Genomic DNA, 19,729 nt, shown 5'->3' on the forward strand with positions numbered 1-19,729 from the left:
CCAGCCTGGTCTACAGAGTGAGTTCCAGGATAGCCAGGGCTACACAGAGAAACCCTGTGGAGAAACCCTGTGAGAAACCCTCGAAAAACAAAAAACAACAACAAAAAAAAAAAAAAAAAAAGGAGAGGAGGAGGATTTGAAATTAGGAAGAGGGGACGTGTTAGGAGTCCAGGGGAAGTCAGAGCAGGACCACTCTTGCACTACAATCCACTACAATCAAAATCTATTACACGGAGGTATGCAATTCTCAGGGGAAAAGATTATACTGAAATATAAAAATATTTCATAGGTAAACTCATAGGTAAAGAAAGGCATAAGTAATTGCATGCCCTTATCACAATTTTAAAATGTTACATGTTAAAAATTTATGTTACAGTTTAACATGTTTTTGTTTTGGGTTTGGGTTTGCTTGTTTGTTTGTTTTTGAGACAGGGTTTCTCTGTGTAGCCTTGGCTGTCCTGGACTCACTTTGTAGTCCAGGCTGCAGTTTAATATTTTTACATGTTAAAAAAAAAAAAAAAACCTAAGCTGGGCATGGTGGTTCACTCCTTTAATCCCAGCACTCAGGGAGGCAGAGGCAGGCAGATCTCTGTGAGTTCGAGGCCAGCCTGGTCTACAAAGCAAGCCTAGGACAGCCAGGGCTACACAGAGAAACCCTGTCTCGAAACAACAAACAACAAACAAAAAAAACCCAAAACCATACTAAGGAGCCGGGAGCTGCTCCACTGGGTGTGAGCCCTGGCTGTGTTGAGTCTGGCTCCCTAGCCCATGTAAAAAGCCATGACCACGCGCCTGTAACTCCAGCAAGGGCTGAGCAGGAAGAGATGGGAGGATCACTGGGCATCGCTGGCTGCCAGCCTGGCTAAAAAGTGGGAAACTCCATGTTCAGGAAGAGACCCTCTCAATGGAATGAGGTGGTGAGTGGTAAGAGGAAGGTACCCACTGCCCTCCTCAGACTTCCGTAAGTGCATGCATGTATAGCATGTGTATACAGACATTGCATATATAGCATGTGTATACAGACATTTCATGATGTTTATACTTTGAGAATGGATGCAGGGCTGGAAGGAGGTGTCTAGGTGCCCTTTTTTTTTTTAAGACAGTGTTGGGTTTGGGAAAACAGAGGTGACCCTTTATGTGGCCTGGAACAGAGCCTGACCTGTAGTGAGTGAGGCACAGAGGTCACTCACAGGTCCAACAGTGACTTGTGGACTATAAGTGACTCTTGCTGCTGAGGTGGGGGCAGGGGACATGACACCCAGCTTGTGGGAGAGAGAACTCCCCCAAGCCACAGGGGCCATCCACAAGAGCATATCCAGCCTCCTTCACAGACTGGCATTGAGCCTGATTGGACAAATTCTTATCAGTTGGGAGAAATCAAGCTACAGGTTCCCACACTGGCAGCCTTCCAGGGGGAGCCTTGACATATACTTTAATTCTAGATACAGGCCTGGAGGAAGGACACATTATTCATTCTGTCCTTCTGTCTGTCTGTCTCTGTCTCTCTGTTTGTCTCTGTCTCCCTCTCCCTTCCCCTTCTCCCTCCCCCCATGAAAATAGAAGCCAGAGTTAACATCAGGTGTCCCTTCCTCAGGACACCATTTGCCTTGCTCTGTGAGACAGTGTCTCTCACTGGTCCAGCACTCAGTTCATCTAGGTCAGCTAACTAGAGAGCCCCAGGGAACTGGCTGCCTCTGCCTCCCGGTGATAGGCGTCCACGAGTGCCCCCACCACACCCAGCTTTCTCGCAGGGGGTTTGAAGCGCGGCCTCAGAGCCTCATGCTGCCACACTTAGCCCTTCATCAATGGAGCATCTCCCGCTCACCCATCCTCACCTCCATCCCTCTGCTGCTCACCCCAAGCCATCTGGGCATACAGCTGCCCAGGGAGATCCAGGCTCAGCCCCAGCCCTTGTCCCTGCTCCCAGGATCTCTACCATGTCCTGCTGGCTCACTTCCACCCTTGGTGCTCCCAGCAACTCTAAGGAGGGGGCAGGGGATTGCCCATCCAACACATACTCAGGCCCTCCTTTGGAGACCATGCAGGGACCCCATACACACCCAGCGTTAGGACAGACCAGTAACAAACTGAATCAGAGTTGTCCCTTTTGCTTTATTAGAATCTTGCATACATCGCAATAAATATTAACTTACTGAATCCTTAAACATGTCATAAATAATATGAGGATCTCACAGACTTAAATAAAACCATACGTCTCATCTTTTCCTGGAGTACACTGGAGGAGTCTCCTTCAGGGGCCCTGATAGCTGAATCACACCTCAACCATCCAATGCTTTCTGCTCCGGTGGGGGAGCAAGGTTGCAGTATATGCGAAGTATTTACTTTGCTTCTTAAGTTCAGTTACACTGAAAAGTAAGGCCCCTGACATGTGGCTGGCTCTCCTCACTGCAAGGAGAAGCCCCCTTCCTTCTCCAGAATCTGGTTACCCCAGGCACAGAGAGACGATCGTGGCACAATCTGATTCATGCATAGAACATAAGAAAAGTTAACCTCGTAGAGATTGAGGAGGGTAGAAATAGGATTGTCAGAGGCTGGGGCAAGTAGCAAGGAGTTGAGGAGAGTTTGACTAGGGGGTATTACGTTGCTCATAGGAGCAGGAAGCCCTGGTGTGGCATCCCTCGACAAGAGAATCATTGAGTTCCTTTCTCCTCAAAGGGCTAAGAGAAAGGATGTTGACGTGGGGCGTGTGATCCTCCTGCTTCCTCCTGGATCAAGAATTCAAAGTCACCTCGGCTACCCACTGAGTTCAAGGTCAGCCTGGAATAAGAGACCCCGTCTCAAAAAAGGGGATGAGGGCTAGGGAATATAGCTCAGTCTGTAGCATACACAAAGCCCGAGGTTCCATCCCCAGTACCACCTAAACTAGTCACAATGGTGAATGTCCTTCATCTCAGCACTCAGGAGGAGGAGGCAGGGGGATCAGAAGTTCAAGGTCATCCTTGGCTACTTTACAAGTCTGAGGCCAGCCTGGGCTATGGGAGTTTCTGTTATACAAACACAAGAAGAAAGTTAAATATTTTGTCACATGTAAATGATCAATGTTTGAGGACATCTATAGGCTTAGCTTGACTACATGATGTAAATGTGAACGGAAACAGCATATGGTAACCCCTTCATTTGTACAATTGTGTGTTTTATGCATCTGGTTAAAATTTAACTCAAAGCCTGAAGTCCTGTCTCCACTGAGCCAGCTCAACCTCAGCCGTCCATTGTCCATTCTGTACTCATGACGCCAAGGAACTCCTGCAGGTAATCCAGAAACTGGCGCGTTCTCCGTCTCTCCTCACCACACTTCTCCTGGGGAAAAGAACAGACTTTGGTAGGCTCCCAGAGGAAACAGCTGCAGCCAGGCTCACAGGGTTCCTGGGGCACTTACTTTTTGGCGGTCGATGTATTTCTTTATTAGTGACAAGTTTTGGAATAGCGTCTCCACGGTACCCCCACGGGCAGTTTGATTCTTTAATATGTCTAGACCCTGAAAGATCTCTGCGATGCACAGCTGGTGCTGAAAGAGGAAGATTACGAAAAAAGAAAACAGGTTAAGGTAAGAACACTTGTTGTATTAGCCATCCCATAAACTACACATGTTTCAAAATATCAGGCCATATGCAACCAATACATGCAACTTAAATACATCAGCCAAGACGTGGTGGTGCTTACTCAATCCTTCAGGAGGTAGAGGTAAGAGGGTAAGGAGTTCGAGGGCAGGCTCTGAGTTTGAGACCAGCCAATGCTACAGGAGACTGCTTCAAAAATATCAAAACCCAAGTCATGATTTGGGGGCTGGAGAGAAGGCTCAATAGTTAAGATCACTGGCTGCTTTTCCAGAGGACCTGGGTTCGGTTCCCAGCACCGTTGTGGTGGCTTGCAACCGTCTGGAGTCCTGGGATTAAAAGTGAGTGGCCCCACACCCAGCTTTTCTTCTCATGCTTTTCTTCTACTTAGAAAAATGAAGTAATGATTTTTGTTGTTGTCTTTTGTTTGTTTGATTTTGGTTTTTTTGAGACAGGGTTTCTCTGTGTATCCTTGGCTGTCCTAGAACTTCCTCTGTAGACCAGGCTGGCCTCAAACTCACAGAAATCTGCCTGCCCCTACCTCCCAAGTTCTGGGATTAAAGGTGTGCACCACCACCACCTGGCAAAATAATGTATTTCACACTAGAATAAAATATTTTCAAGTGTATACGATATCATTACATAGTCGTATTCATTAAACTATGCAGAAATTATTAATAGAGGGCATTCACCATCTTTTTATGTCTACCTTCCATCACCTAAGCATACAACCCTCTGAGCTGGAGAGATGGCTCAGTGGTTAAGAGCCCTTGATGCTCGTGCTGAGGACACAGGTTCAGTGCCAACACCTACATGATAGCTCACAACCAACCCGCAACTCCAGTCCCAGGTGATCTGATGCCCCTCTTTAGCCTTCAGAGATACCAGACACATACATGGAACACACACACACACACACACACACACACACACACACACACACACACAGGCAAAATACTCATACACATTACAAGGAATATAGCCCTAAGTTATTAATGCTTTCATTAATATCAGAAGGATATTAGAATGGGCTAGCTCTGGAACTCAGTGGTAGAGTGCCTATTTAGCACAGGCAGGGCTGTGGGCTTGACCCTCAGCAATATGAAATAAGGAAAGGAAGATAAAGAAATGCGCCGGGATGAAGAAAGCCATGGACAGAACCAAAGGGAGCCTAGCAGGATCTCTCGCCACGTGTAGAACTGTGCAAAGAATCATTGACGTGAGGCTGTCAGGTAGATGACTGACAGCGCCAGTTGACCACGCCCTTAACAGATCCTGCTAGCTCAGAGTCATCCCTAATCTTGATTGGTTGGTGAGTACTGAGTATCTTGTAGCCCAGGCTGGCCTCTAGCTCAGTATGTGCCTGAGAGTGACCTTGAGCCTCTGATCCTCCTGCCCTCATTTCCCCATTACTGAGATTACAAACATGTGCTACTACCACGCCTAGTTTATGGAGTGCTAAGGAATGAACACAAGGTTTTGTGCGTATGAGGCATTTTATCAATTAGGCTGTATCTCCAGTCCTCTAAGGTTTGTCCGTTTGTTGTATTTCTTTTTGATACAGGGTCTGGCTACGTAATCCAGGCTGGCCTTGGCTTTCTATGAACCCTAAGTTGGCCTTAGACTCATGCTACCCCTGCCACAGGCTCCCGAAGACTGGCATTACATCATCCGCCACCCACTTAGTTATAAGCACATTCACCCACATAGAACACATCTAAAGGAAATCGAATCGTTTTACTGAAAGTGAACGATTTGCTGGATGTGGTAGCACATGCCTGTGTCCCAGCCATTTGCACCAAGGCAAGAGAATCACTTGTGACCTCGTGAGATGCCACCCCCAAGTACACTGCCAGAAAGCAAGAGGTGAGTGCCTCAGAGCTTAGCACGTGAAGCTGACTGGCTCATGCTGTCAGGGCACTGGAGCATCACTTCACTTACATTTTTATGAGTAGGAACAGGAAGCCTCACTGTCTGCAAAGGAAAGAGAATAGAGTCATTTTAAAAGCATTTTGGCTTTTTTCTTTTCTTAAAGACAATGCTTGCTGGTGATAGGGGTTTTTAATCTGTTCATCTCTGCATTAACAGTAACACAGTCATAATTGCATTATTTATAGCAGAGTTTAACGTGTAGGAATGAACTGTCACAATTTGTTTTGGTGTGTGTGTGTCACAAATTATTTAATGGGCTTAAAACTTTTTTTTTTTTTTTAGTTAGGGTCTCACTGTGTAGCTCTGACTGACCTGGAACCTGCTGTGTAGACCAGGTTGGCCTTGAATTTACAGAGATCCACCTGACTCTGTTTCCCAAGCTCTGGGATTAAAGGCACGCACAATCACCCCCCATTTATTTATGCATTTTAAAGAACAGTAGAGTCAGGTAAGGTAACACACCCACAACCCTAGTATCTGGGAGACGTAGGCAAGAGGATCTCCTAGGAGCTGGGACGGCCTGGTCTACACAGCATGTGTGAGGCCAGTCAGGGCGGCATAGCAAGACCCTATCTTGAAAACAAACCGAAGCTGTAGAGATGAAAGTTGTACTTTACCTCATTGCTTGTCAGTAGAGCTCGGTGTGCGGACAGCTGTATCAAGGTCTCTTTCACCACGGCACTCATGGGAATCTCCATAGCAACGGCCCAGACACAGGGGAGAGTTAGAAAGCTCAAGTGCAGGAGCACCCTCATGACGCTGAGGTCTTCACCGCTGCTCGCCTGTAGCAAAGGAAGAGTGCAGAGCAGGGCTGCATCCCCAAGCAATTTATTCTCTCTCTTTGAGGAAATGAATAATTTCTAACAATCAGATAGAGGACACCTAATAAAGGCAAGCACCGAAACTCAATGTTTCCAATGCCTTTGCTCTTCAAAGAAAAACAGGTTTTTTTTTTTTTTTGCTCTTTTCATAATAGTAAACAACGCTACCTCCACCCCTGTTTTAAAAAGCATTTTCTATAACAACAAAAAAAAATTGTTTCTACAGCCTTGATCCATGGTTATACTCCACTCAAAATATTGAATTTCTCTTTAAAAGCTGTGCATATACGGTGAGTCTCCAGAGAGGCCCACACTCACACGCTGGGACGCAGGCTTTTCTTTTCCTAAATGTCCTTCCTTGAACCACCCCCCCTCCCACCCCACTCCATGCTTTATTATGTGTTAAATTAATTCCTAATAAAGAAAAAAAGATGCATTCAAACATATACCTGCAAACAGAGTTATGCTAAAATACATAAATATTGGGAGTGTCTTGCTAGGTGTGATGGTACACACGAGCAATCAGGAGGATCAAGAGGTGAAAGTCACCCTTGGCTACATCAAATATGAGGTCCGCCTAGAACACAGGAGACTTTGTTTCAAAGAGCCAACGAGAAGAGGGAAAGTGAGTATCTTTTCAGTTAAATAAAACTCTATGTTGTCTGTAGCTAGACTTAGCGGGGTTCAAAAAGGAACTCGGTTAGAATACAGGGTTTATTTCCAGTACTTTGAAAGTGTTATTGCAGGCTGCTTAGGATAAGTAAGTTATGCAAGTTAATTGTTGGTTGATCAAATCATGGTCACGTCAATTACTAGTCTATATTACAAGAATATACATCCTAGGTTTAACAGGTAGATATGATTCTATAGATAGATACGGTAAAATAGTTAAATGAGGTCTTCAAAAACCTCAGAGACCTACAGAATATGGCATTCAGAGACATTTCTACTATTTTAAAGATTCATTGACAACAAGACAGGTTAATTCCTGGCAACACCCAGCCTACCTCAAAGACGATGAGCATCAGAGAACCTCCTTATGGAGATGGTTTCAAATGTGGCAAACCAGCCACTGGGCAAAATGTCCTCGTTTTGGCCACTGACAGAATTCTGCCTAAAAATGGGCGAGCTTGGATGCAGGCAGAGTGGCTGGCCAAAATATGCCCAGACAGGGTAAGCAAGTCCTCAAAAATTCCTGCCTTACAAATATGTCTGTCAGATATACTGGACCAGAAGGCTGAGGATGATGCTCCAATGTTACAGAGAGTTTTGGGTGACTGCTCAGGTAGCAAACTGTCTCTGTCATTTTTTTTTTCCACTTTGAAAGCTGCTAACCTGCACTTCCTGTTTACTCAGGGAATTAATTTTATTCCTTCTCAAGTCTCTGAATGGAGTTGAAGACCAGATAGTTTAATTGTACAATTAAGCTTAGCTGTTTAGGGGGTTAAGATGTTTTTAGGTCTAGATAGATGTTTTAAGTTGATAGAGATATGATAGATATTGATTTACATTAAGAATTTTAGACTCAGCAAGACAGGAAAGATGTTTTCTTCAAGGTTGCTAAATACAAATAGCCAAAACACTATGAATGTAACATATATATATAAAATTCCTGATTTTTTTTTTGTGGTTCTTCTTGCTGTATGTAGTTTATTTTATATGTGTGTAATAATATAAATGTAAATAAATATATAAATATAAATAAATAAATAAATAAATAAAAATATAAATAATATATATAAATATAGAAAGAAAGAACGGAAGGAAGGAAGGAAGAAAGAAAGAAAGAAAGAAAGAAAAGAAAAGAAAACACTCTGGGAAAGACACTTATTAAAGTAGCGAGTCCAGCTGAGTTACATGATGTAGGTTTCTGATCAGCATCCTGTCTGTTCTTAAAAGCCCAGCCCAAACTGGATGAAGATAAGCAGAGCGCTCGTTGGTTCATATGACAAACAGTGCAGGGTAGAGGCTTCTTCCTGTGGTGCTTCAGTGGCTTAGTCTTGACCCAGTTCTCAAACAGCGTTCTGTGAGGGGGTCCCGGGGTGACATCTCTCTGTCTCTGGTCACACACAGCAGGAGGAATCAAGTTTTGCATTTCCTCTCACTCTCTTTTTTTTTTTCCCTCCCTCCCTCCCTTTCTCTCTTTCATTTGTGGTGGGTTTATTGAGCAGCAGTCTGACGATGTGGCCCAACTGTCCGTGCTGTGGGCCAGCTCCTTCCTCCCGCCTCAGTCTCCCGAGTGCTGTGTCAGCCATGTCTCACTGCACCTGGCTCCAGGCTTGCTTCTCTCACTGCTCAATCCAAATAAGCCAGTCTCACTGCGCTCACCAGTTTTGTGATGCAGAGGAACCAAGCCGGAGCCAAACGGAAAGCTCCTCCCTGATGGCTACCACTCATAGTGCTGGAAGGTGTTATGCTGGCGGCTTAGGGAGGGTTGTATCAACAGTCTTACTTATCTGTGGACCCTGTTTGCACAGGCCAACCGGCCAAGCAAGAGGTGCCATCTGGTGCACTAGTGGTAAGTCTGTCATGGAGGCAACCGCTCCACAGGAAGGAATACCTAGGGGGCCTGGCCAAAGCTCACAGCTGGGCCGTAGGCCCTAGCAGGGAAAGTGTTGCTGATGTTGCGCTAAATGGATATGCTCTGCCTGTCATATTGTCTTCTAAGTAACTATGCACATGCCCATAAGTCAGTGCTGCTGTCGGCTTTGGTCAGGGTGTCACTCCTTTTTTAAAGTTGCCAATGATAACTGCAGAGACCCATAACTGAGAATGTGTGACTATTGAATGCTCAGCCCTGAAACGGGGTATCTATATCACCTGCTCCAATGCCAGGAAAGACAGCAGGAAGGCGTGGACAGGATGCATGTGCCTAAGGAAGTGGCAGAAGGGGTGTGTGTGTGTGTGTGTGTGTGTGTGTGTGTGTGTGTGTGCACGCGCACGCGCGTGTGGAATGCTGACTTCTGGCCATGATGTGGCTGTTGTGATCACCTGCACAAGACCTGCTCCATCAACATCCTGTCATGGAAGAGAGAGAGAGAGAGAGAGAGAGAGAGAGAGAGAGAGAGGGAGAGAGAGAGACGTTCATGGGGCCCAGCCCCTCCTGAGCAGTTGCTGTTAATGGTAGTTGGGTGAGGAAGGTACTTTTTCCTCAGTGATCTCACCACTGGTAAGGTGCCTGTGGTTCTGCAAATAGTCCTTTAAAAATATTGGGTCACTAGGAGGAAAACAAAGAGACACAAAGGAGAGTTAGTCTGCAACAGGGACAGGATTAGCAGGCGTGGGAAGGGGACAAGAAAGGGAAATGGGGTGAATATGGCTGCAAACTATCATCTACGTGTATTAAAATGTCATAATGAATTCCATTACTTTGTTTAACTGATTAATGCTAATAGAGACATGGATTTAAACAAAAAAAGCTCATAGACGGAGAGATATACCGTGAAACACATGGTGACACAGCTCAGCTTCCATGGTGTGATGTTTTCTATGCTTTGGTGTGTGTGTGTATGTGTGTGTGTGTTGTGTATTTTCATCTAAATACTGAGGTTTGGGCTCTTAGCTAGACATATCCGAGTTGAACACTCTCAAGTATTGTGGGAGTCATACTGGCTCATTTCATTGAACCTGCCAGCAATAACGTAGGAACCACAGTGGGCCTAAAATGATGCTCTCAAAACCCAAGCTTAGTTCTGGTAGGGCCTGGCTTGCCCCAGAGGTCAGGAGATACTAATTCTATTTCCCTTTGATGCCTTCTGGCTACCCTGAGAAAGTGTGGGCTTAGGTGAAGGCTTCAGGGGAATTGCCAAATAATGAGTCTAACTCCAGCAAGGTTTCTGAGTGAGTCAACACCATGATAGAGCTACGCAGGCCATGGAGGGAACAGCAGGTTGAAAAGCCCTCATATAGCCAGGCGCAGTGGCACACACCTGTAATCCCAGCACTTGGGAGGCAGAGGCAGGTGGATCTTTGTAAGTTCGAGGCTAGCCTGGTCTACAAAGAGAGTCCAGGACAGATGGGGCTACACACGGAAACCCTGTCTCAAAAAGAAAGAAAGAAACAAAGAAAGAAAAGTCCTCAGGCTAGCCTTTACTAAGCAGGCAAAGTGCAACAGCTGCTGTCATTTTTAGGAAAGTAATACTAGCTGCTATGAGAAGGCTGAACAGGGAAAGGCCATGCTTACAAAATGAGGGTGGTGAGGTCTACGCTAAAGCACAGCACAGCTCATCTGTGTGAAAATGGATGCTCAGCCCCGGCTCAGCTACTGTCCTATGACCTCCATGGGCTCATGTTTTCAGATACCCAGTTTAAAAAAAACGAAACCTAAAGTTTCACTTACTATACCTACGCTGATTCCCTACTTAGAAGAAAAAAACTTTCCTGTTCAAATCTGTACTTATTTTTGTTTGTTTCCCTGTTTGGTTGAGACAGGGTCTCATGGAGGCCAGACTGGTTTTGAACTTGCTCTATATTCCATGACCTCCGATCCCCTGCCTCAGCCTGAATGGCAGATGTGTGCTGCCCATTGTAGCTCTCCACATGCTGTTAAGTTGTAAAGAAATACACTGTTGCACGAAATGTTTCCTCTGAGCTGTTAAGCTCTAAGCTCCAGTGGTATCACATTAAAAAAAAAAAAAAGCCAAACGTGGTGGCACATGCCTTTAATCCCAGCACTCGGGAGGCAGAGGGAGGCAGATCGCTGTGAGTTTGAGGCCAGCCTGGTCTACAAAGAGAGTCCAGGACATCTAAGGGTACACAGAGAAGCCTTGTCTCAAAAAACAAACATTAATAACAACAACAACAACAATAATAATCATAATAATAATAATAATGGAAAAAAAGGAAGGAAAAAGAGGTAGACCTTTTACCTTGCAAAACACAAATGACTATAACTATTGTCAGAAATGCCTCCCAGGCCCGCCAGCCTGGCCTCTGCTTTCTGAATCTGTGGGTCCCACTACAGCCGGCTCATACACTACCGTCCTTTGTAACAGGGTTCTTGCATTTGGAATAATGTCCATCTTCAGAGTCCATCAGTGTTGTAGCATGCGTGAGAATTTTCTTCCCCACTGAATAATACTCTATCTTACATACAGGTCCTGTTTCCTTCGCCCACTTTTCTGTTGTTGGACGCTTAGATCTCTTCCCTCTTTAAACTACTATGATTAATGCTGGGTATGGACATGTGCACACGCGCTTTTCTTTTCTTTTTTGGGTATAGGGTCTTGAGTATGCTAAGCTGGCTTTCAACCCACTATGTAGCTGAAGATGACCGTGACCTCCTGCTTGTCCTGCCTCTACCTCCCACGTGCTGGGATTACACGTGTGCACCACAACACCAGGTCCCTCCCCTCCCCTCCCCTCTCCTTTCTTTCTGTTGCGATGGGGACTCTGGCGATCTAGGCCAGGCTGTATCTCAGTCTTCCAGCTTTAGCATCTCCCGTATTGGGAGCCCAGGTTACAAGTGTGCCCCACCACAGCTCAGGGTCATATGCCTCATAAAGCTGTGCCACTAACCTTTCCCCTATGAGTTTAACCTTCTCAACCTGACTGCAAGCATTCTTAGAGTAGGAATGCTATTTATTACGTGTGTGTGTGTGTGTGTGTGTGTGTGTGTGTGTGTGTGTGTGTGTGATGCGCACACTTGAGCATGCCACGGTGTAGAGATGGAGATTGGAACACAGCTTGCGCTAGGCACTTCTCTCCTACCACGTGGGTTCAGAGAGTAAACTCGGGCCACTGGGCTTGGAGGCAAGCACCATAATAGGTAAGCCATCTCTTGTAGATGCATAGAGTGGGAACGTTAAAACAACATTTGAAAGAGCCTTGTTAATAGAAATTCCTGGGGCTGGAGCGATGGCTCAGTGGTTAAGAGCACTGCCTACTCTTCCAAAGGACCCTGGTTCAATTCCCAGCACCCACATGGCAGCTCACAACTGTTTTTAACTCTAAGATCTGACACCCTCACTCCAATGCACGTACATTTAAAAAATTAAATAAAATATTTTTAAAAAATAGAAATTCCCAAACGGGAGGCCAAATGAGAGGCGATGATTTTCTTTGAAATTTTAAGAGTACATTTTATTTATTTTATAGTGTGCCCCAGCATATGAGTGAAGGTCAGAGGGGAACAGATTAACCCCTACAGTGATCGGTCATGTTATAACATGAACGTTTGATGTGACATAATAAGAGTGACGCATTATCTCTGTGATCTTCCTCCTCTGAACCATAACTTCTGCCTAGCCCCGAGCCTAACCACACATACCCAAATGGAAAGACACAATACCCGGCCAGTTCTCACCCAAAACCTTAAGGTCATTATTTACGAAGACAACTTCAGATACAGTCACAGCCCAGCGGCATCTGAGAAACACACTAAGTGCCGGGATGTGCTATCCTGCATCAGATCCAGAGACGCAGGCAAGTTGAATCTACCTGCACGGTAGCACATAACTTTAATTTTAGCACGCTGGAGACAGAAGCAGAAGAATCTCTGTGAGTTCAAGGCCGCCCACGTCTACATAGTAAGCTCCAGGCCACCCGGGGCTATATAATGAAACCTGGTTTTAGGTACTCAATATTTACTGAATAAATATCTGAACAAACAGGCTCTTGACTGTAGATTGTATTAATTGGACACATTAGTAGGAATACTGTAGAGACTCCCAGTGTCTGTTGCCTGCAGCTGGGAGGCAAAAAAACAGCTTTGGGAAGACTCCTGGCAAAAAGATAGAGCAGAGCTATAAGGGTTGGCTCTCGTGGCCAAGCCAAGGGAAGCTGAGGGAAAAAAAATGTTTTAATCTACGTTACTGAGACAAGCGTGGTGGTGCATATCTGTAATCCACTCGCGCGGTGGAGGCACAAATTTAAGGCCAAATTCAGCTACAGAGTAAACTCGGGGCTAGCCTGAGTTAGATACGCTGTCTCAAAAACAAACCCTCACAAAATAACCTATTTTATTTTGGGGGCCAGGGTCTCACTATTGCAGTCCTCAGTGTCCTGGAACTTGATGTGTAGACCAGGCTGGCCTCAATCGAACAGAGATCTGCCTGCCTCTGTCCCTCAAGCGTAGGATTAAAAGTGTTCACCGCCATGCTCAGTTTATAAACTACAATATTTTAGGTGAACAGAAGTAAATTGTGAGTGAGGGATCTGAAGCTTTAAGGATTGGCGACTGTACAATTTGAAATCATTAGTGGAGCGGTGGTGGCGCACGCCTTTAATCTCAGTGCTTTGGGAGGCAGAGGCAGGTGGATCACTGTGAGTTTGAGGCCAGCCTGGTCTACAAAATGAGTCCAGGACAGCCAGGGCTGTTACACAGAAAAACCCTGTCTCGAAAAGGCTTTGTTATCTTCATATTAATGTTATAAATTGAATTTAAAATGACAGAATAATGTCCTTCAAATGCATATGTGTGTAGTGACATATGTCTGAAAGGGCACATCCCCCGACAGCATTCCTCCCTTTTGCACTAAGCCCTTTATCTCTTTTAATGTGTTACAGATCAGTAACAGGTTTTTCCATAACCTGTTTTGGGTTTTCACTATGATATCATTTCAGGTCAGATGACTTTTCCATGAACTGATTCTAATCTAATCAATCACCTGGGCATGGTCCTCGGTAGTTTTCATAGTGACTAAATGCAAATTGGTAGCATTTCCTCTGGCCTCTATTTTAACCTCTAGCCTTTCAGCCCTAAAAACTATCATTAAGATGAGGTTATGTTTTTTTTTTTTTAAGTAAAAAATGCTTATAGGAAAGTCAGCCCTGAATTTTCCTTGGCATAGCAACTATGATTTTTTTTTTTTTTGGCAATTTTCCTCAATCTTTACTAATTTATCAATAGTTTTACAGGATTGTAATTAATGACTATGTGAGGTTTCTGTTAATCTTTTCTGCCTTTTATTTATTTATTTATTTATTTATTTATTTATTGGTTTTTTGGAGACAGGGTTTCTCTGTGTGGCCTTGGCTGTTCTGGACTCACTCTGTAGACCAGGCTGGCCTCGAACTCACAGCGATCCACCTGCCTCTGCCTCCCAAGTGCTGGGATTACAGGGGTGCTCCACCACCGCCCGGCCTGCCTATTATTTATTGATCATATTTCTGTGACTTCTTCTTTTTCCTCTTCCTCTTCTTCTTCTTTTTCTTTTTGGTTTTTCATTAAAAATTTTTTTTAAAAAGATTTATTTATTATTTATACAGCATTCTGCCTGCATGTGTGCCTGCAGGCCAGAAGAGGGCACCAGATCACATTCTAGATGGTTGTGAGCGCTACCGGACCTTTGGAAGAGCAGCCAGTGTTTTTAACCTCTGAGCCACCTCCCCAGCCTCTTCTTTTTGGTTTTTTAAGACAGGGTTTCTTTGTGTAGCCTTGGCTGTACTGGACTCACTTTGTAGACCACACTAGCCTCGCCTCCCTGAGTGCTGGGATTACAGGCGTGCGCCACCACATCCGGCTTTCTTCTTAATATTGTAGTGTTCGTGGTGTCTCCGATCGCCTCACTGGTTCCAACTTTCGGCCATTACACTTGACTCCAAAGGTTTCATAGTTTTTTTAAAAAAATTATCTTTTCCATTTGGAAATTGCACACTGTGCATCCTGATCACCTGATCACACTTACTTCCCAGTCCTCCTAGGTCTGCCCCCATCCAACCTCCCGTCGTTGTAACCAATCCCCCGCCCCCCAAAAAAGGAAAACAAAACAACAACAACAACAACAACAACAACAACAACCAAACCAAAGTCCAGTTTGTGTTGCCTGTATACTCACTGGAGCATGGTCAAACTCCCAGTGGCCAGCTCCTCAATGAAAACTGAGTTCTTCCCCTACCCCGACCCCACCCCACCCTTGCCTGAAGCCCTCAGTTATGGAGAGCAGCACTTCAGCACAGGGTGTCACACTTTTAAAGAATGCCGTCAGAAACCTCCTGGTAGAATGTGTGCTTGTTTGTTTTGCTGTTTCTGTTTCTGTTTTTGAGTCAGGGTCTCACCTATCCAAAGCTGCTTTCAAACTCACCATCTAGGCAGGGTGTTTTGAGATGTGGCCCTCGTTGGCCTGGAATTTGCTATGTAGACCAGGCTGGCCTCAAAGGTGCAGCAATCCTCCTGCCTCTGTCCCCTGAGTACTAGCATCATAAGCATACCTACCCTCTTGTATCCAGCTGTTTGTTTTGAGGCAGAGTCCCCTTATAAAACCCACACTGATCCCCAATGGCAATCCTCCTGCCTCCGCTGCCCTAGTGTTTAAAAGCATGTACTACCATGCCCAGAAATTCTTTGTAGAGTTTTTGAAAAAAACCATTTCCTTATGCTGATGAATGAGATCATTTTCATAACTGTTGACACATTTTACATTGGCCTCTGAAAATATCCATTGCATAAAGAAGACTTTTTTTTTTTTGGTATCTTTAATGTTTGTAAAGTCAGCATACAAGTAAAGGGTGTTGATTTGGTGGTTTCACAAACAAACACATACACACACACAGTTATAATTTGCTTTTATTCATTATTCTCCTTCATATTTTTTATTTTATTTATTTATTTATTGGTTTTTCAAGACAGGGTCTCTCTGTGTTAGCCTTGGCTGTCCTGGACTCTCTTTGTAGACCAGGCTAGCCTCGAACTCACAGCAATCTGCCTGCCTCTGCCTCTCAAGTGCTGGGATTAAAGGTGTGTGCCACCACACCCAGCTTTTAAATATTTTTTGAAGATTTATTTATTTATTATGTACACAGTGTTGTGCCTACATGCCAGAAGAGGGCACCAGACTCATTATAGATGGTTGTGAGCCACCATGTGGTTGCTGGGAATTGAACTCAGGACCTTTGGAAGAACAGCCAGTGCTCTTAACCGCTGAGCCATCTCTCCAGCCTCCCTCCCTTATATGTTTAATATTTCATAACATAAAGCACTTCCACAGAAATATGTTATTATGATATTGGCACTGAGAGATATTTATTTATTTATTTAAATGCAAAGTCCACTAGCACTGTCTTTTTTTTTTCACCCTCTCCCATTGGTTTTTCTTTTCTTTCTTTCTTTCTTTCTTTCTTTTTTTTTTAAAGATTTATTTAATGTATATGAGCACTCTGCTTGCATGTATACCTCCACTCCAGAACAGGGCTTCGGATCACATTATAGATAGTTGTGAGCCACCATGCGGTTGCTGGGAATTGAACTCAGGACCTCTGGAAAAGCAGTTATTGCTCTTAACTTTTCAGTCTTCACTCCAGCTCCATCCCCTTGGTTTTACAAGACAGGGTTTTTCTGTGTAGCCCTGGCTGTTCTGGAACTCACTCTGTAGACCAGGCTGGCCTCAAACTCACAGTGATCCACCTGCCTCTGCCTCCAAAGTGCTGGGATTAAAGGGTGTGCCTGGCCTTTTTTTTTTTTTTTTAAAGACAAGGCTACATGTAACCCAGGCTGTGTACTCATTATGTAGCCAAGGATAACCCTAAACTCCTGATCCTCCTGTCTTTGCTCCTGAGTCCTGGAATCACAGGCATGCACACCACATCTGGCTAATGTGGTGATGGAAACTGAATGTAGGTTTTTGTGTGCGCGAGACAAGACTCTAGCAACCTAGTGACATTCCTAGCCCCCAGCACAAGCTTTTGCGAGTTTTTTTTTTCATGTAATGAGTGAAAGATCTGTGAAGGAAGGAGTGGCACAAGCAACAGCAGTCACTGTAGTTTGAGAACTGCTGGCAAATCCAAATAGCAGTGTGTGTATTCAGTTCACTGTGCCCCATATTCAGGATAGTTAGAACAAACATTACAGCCACAGGGTAATAAAAGAGGCGACGGGAATTAGCACATTATAGTTTTTTGTGGCGATCACAAATGTCCTCTAATGATTAACTTTGAGACTCAAAATAACTATGTGAAATTTTAAAGTAGAATTTCTGAAGTAATAGAAAAAAAAAGAGATTTTTCTAATTCAGGTACTAAAACAAAAGAATAAAATTGTTCAATCTAGAAAAATGTGAAGAATGAGACATAAAACACAGACTGAGACAGAAAAAGTCCAAACTGACCTGAAGCCCGGGGATCTAGTCTAAGAAAAGTTAAACTCACTTGTTAAAAGGCACACAGTAGGGGGCTGGAGAGCTGGCTCAGAGGTTAAGAGCTCTGGCTGCTCTTCCAAAGGTCCTGAGTTCAATTCCCAGCAACCACATGGTGGCTCACAACCATCTATGATGAGATCTGCTGCCCTCTTCTGGCCTGCAGATATATATATGCGGGCAAAATACTTACTGTACACACAATAAAGACATAAATCTTAAGAAATAGACACACAGTATAGAATTGTATTAAAGTAATTTTCGAGCTGTTTTCAAGAGACACACAACGTAAATGACAGAGGAAACTGAGCAGATACTAGCAAAAAGAGAGCTCAGTTACCAGTATCAACGATCACAATCAGACAGAAAGTATTAGGCAGATGCATCGGCTCCTGTGGACATAAGATAGCATCTCACGGCAGCTTTGTTTCTTATCACATTAATTTTGGTTCCGGTAAGACCAAGCATTTTCCAGAAGCACTTTATTGGGGTGCTTGACTAATTGGGGCTTGACTAATTGGTCTGTTGAGCCGTTTTTATTCATGTATTTGTCGTTTTGACTGGAAAACCTCTACTCTCCTAATTCCATGACTCTTCTTAGATTTACAGTTCCCATTATTACAAGGTAGACCTTTTTTTTTGTAATGAATGTAAATACCATGACATGTCCATTATTTTTTCTGTTAATTATTATTATTATTATTATTATTATTATTATTATTATTATTATTTTTGGTTTTTCGAGACAGGGTTTCTCTGTGTAGCCCTGGCTGTCCTGGACTCCCTTTGTGGACCAGGCTGGCTTCGAACTCACAGTGATCTGCCTGCCTCTGCCTCCCGAGTGCTGGGATTAAAGGCGTGTGCCACCACGCCCGGCCTGTGAACTATTTTTTATGAAGTGTTTTTCCCTCAAAATGTGTATGCGTTTCTGGATGCCTACATGAGACTCACATGCTGCTCTTCCAGAATACCAGCACGGAGTAGAATTCAGCTCCTAGCACACACATCAAGCACCAAGCTCCAAAGCACCCAACATGCTCTACAGCCCTCCGCATGTGCACATGCCCACACACGGCACATAAGATTACTAAAATACAAATAGCATGGCACTATTACTAATTCTCACATATGAATCTCAAAACTCATTTTACTAAATTGTAACTGCTATCCTATAAATTCGACTTACCCAGCATTCTTGTCACCTAATTTCTAGTCTACATTCAGAATTCCGAGAGTCCCTCAAATTTCCTTCACTTTTTGTTTGTTTGTTTGTTTTGTTTTGTTTTTTGAGACAAGGTCTCGTTATCGCAGCCACAATTGGCTCAGAATTGGCAATGATCCTCCTGCCTCAGCTTCCCTAGTATAGGGGTTACAGGCTGTCTCACCTGGTCTGGCTGGCGGTTTCTTTCTCCCTCCCCTCCCCCGCCCTCCTCCCTCTTCGTCTTCTTCCAGAATTACAGCATAGAGCCAAGTATGGCAGTGCACAACTTTAATCCTAGCATTGGGAGGCAGAGGCAGGTGAATCTCTGTGAGTCTGAAGCCAGCCTGGTCTACAGAATGAGTCCTAGGCAGCCAGAATTACATAGTGAAGCCCTGTCATAAAATCATAACAGAAAAATTAAAATATATAATTACATTATTTCCCCTTCCTTTTCCTCCCTCTAACCCCTCTCATGTACTACCTCACGTTGCCCTCTCTCAAATCCACAGCCTCTTTTTTGCTGTTGTCTTTCTCTCTCTCTTTCTCTCTCTCTTTCTCTCTCTCTCTCTCTCTCTCTCTCTCTCTCTCTCTCTCTCACACACACACACACACACACACACACACACACACACACACACCCTACTGAGGCCATTTACTGTTATTTGTACAGATATGATTTCGGGGCTAACCACTTGGTACTGGATAACCACCTCAGGAGCTTCTCCCTGGAAAAGACTATTTCCTCTGCTGTTGTGTTTGTTTGTTTTTGCAGTACTTATTTTCACTGTACTTTTTTATCCCACATTAGCATGTCTATTGATACTGTACTTGTTCAGGCGACCATATTGCTAAGGTATCATGTGTGATGCGTCCCTGTCACTTTAGGAGACACAATCTCACAGAGTTCCTGGTCCTCTGGCTCTCACAGCCTTTTGGCCCCCCCTCTTCCGAGATGTTCCCTGAGCCTTAGGTGCAGGAGTTATGCTATAGGTACATGAATTGGGACTGGGCGCTTTGGCCCAGGTTGTTAGTTTTTTAGGAGACGGGGTCTCACTCTTAGTCCAGGCAGCAGAGGCCTGCCTCAGTCACCCAAGTGCTGGAATTACAGGCCTGAGCCTCCATAGCCAGCTC

The 19,729-nt window shown here is 44.4% G+C and overlaps 1 protein-coding gene across 1 annotated transcript; it reads right to left on the bottom strand.

Annotated features, from left to right (window-relative positions):
• Positions 1-3,154: 3,154 nt before the first annotated feature.
• IL5 (interleukin 5) lies at positions 3,155-6,398 on the bottom strand. Its single transcript, XM_084763016.1, has 4 exons — positions 6,125-6,398; positions 5,517-5,549; positions 3,398-3,526; positions 3,155-3,318 (listed from the first exon to the last, which is right to left on the bottom strand). Exons 1-4 carry the CDS (start codon positions 6,260-6,262, stop codon positions 3,220-3,222), a joined length of 399 nt encoding a protein of 132 aa, XP_084619142.1. The 5' UTR covers positions 6,263-6,398; the 3' UTR covers positions 3,155-3,219.
• Positions 6,399-19,729: the final 13,331 nt, after the last annotated feature.

The sequence above is a fragment of the Acomys minous genome, assembly GCF_964271855.1.
Source record: "Acomys minous genome assembly, chromosome: 16".
NCBI lineage: Eukaryota > Metazoa > Chordata > Mammalia > Rodentia > Muridae > Acomys > Acomys minous.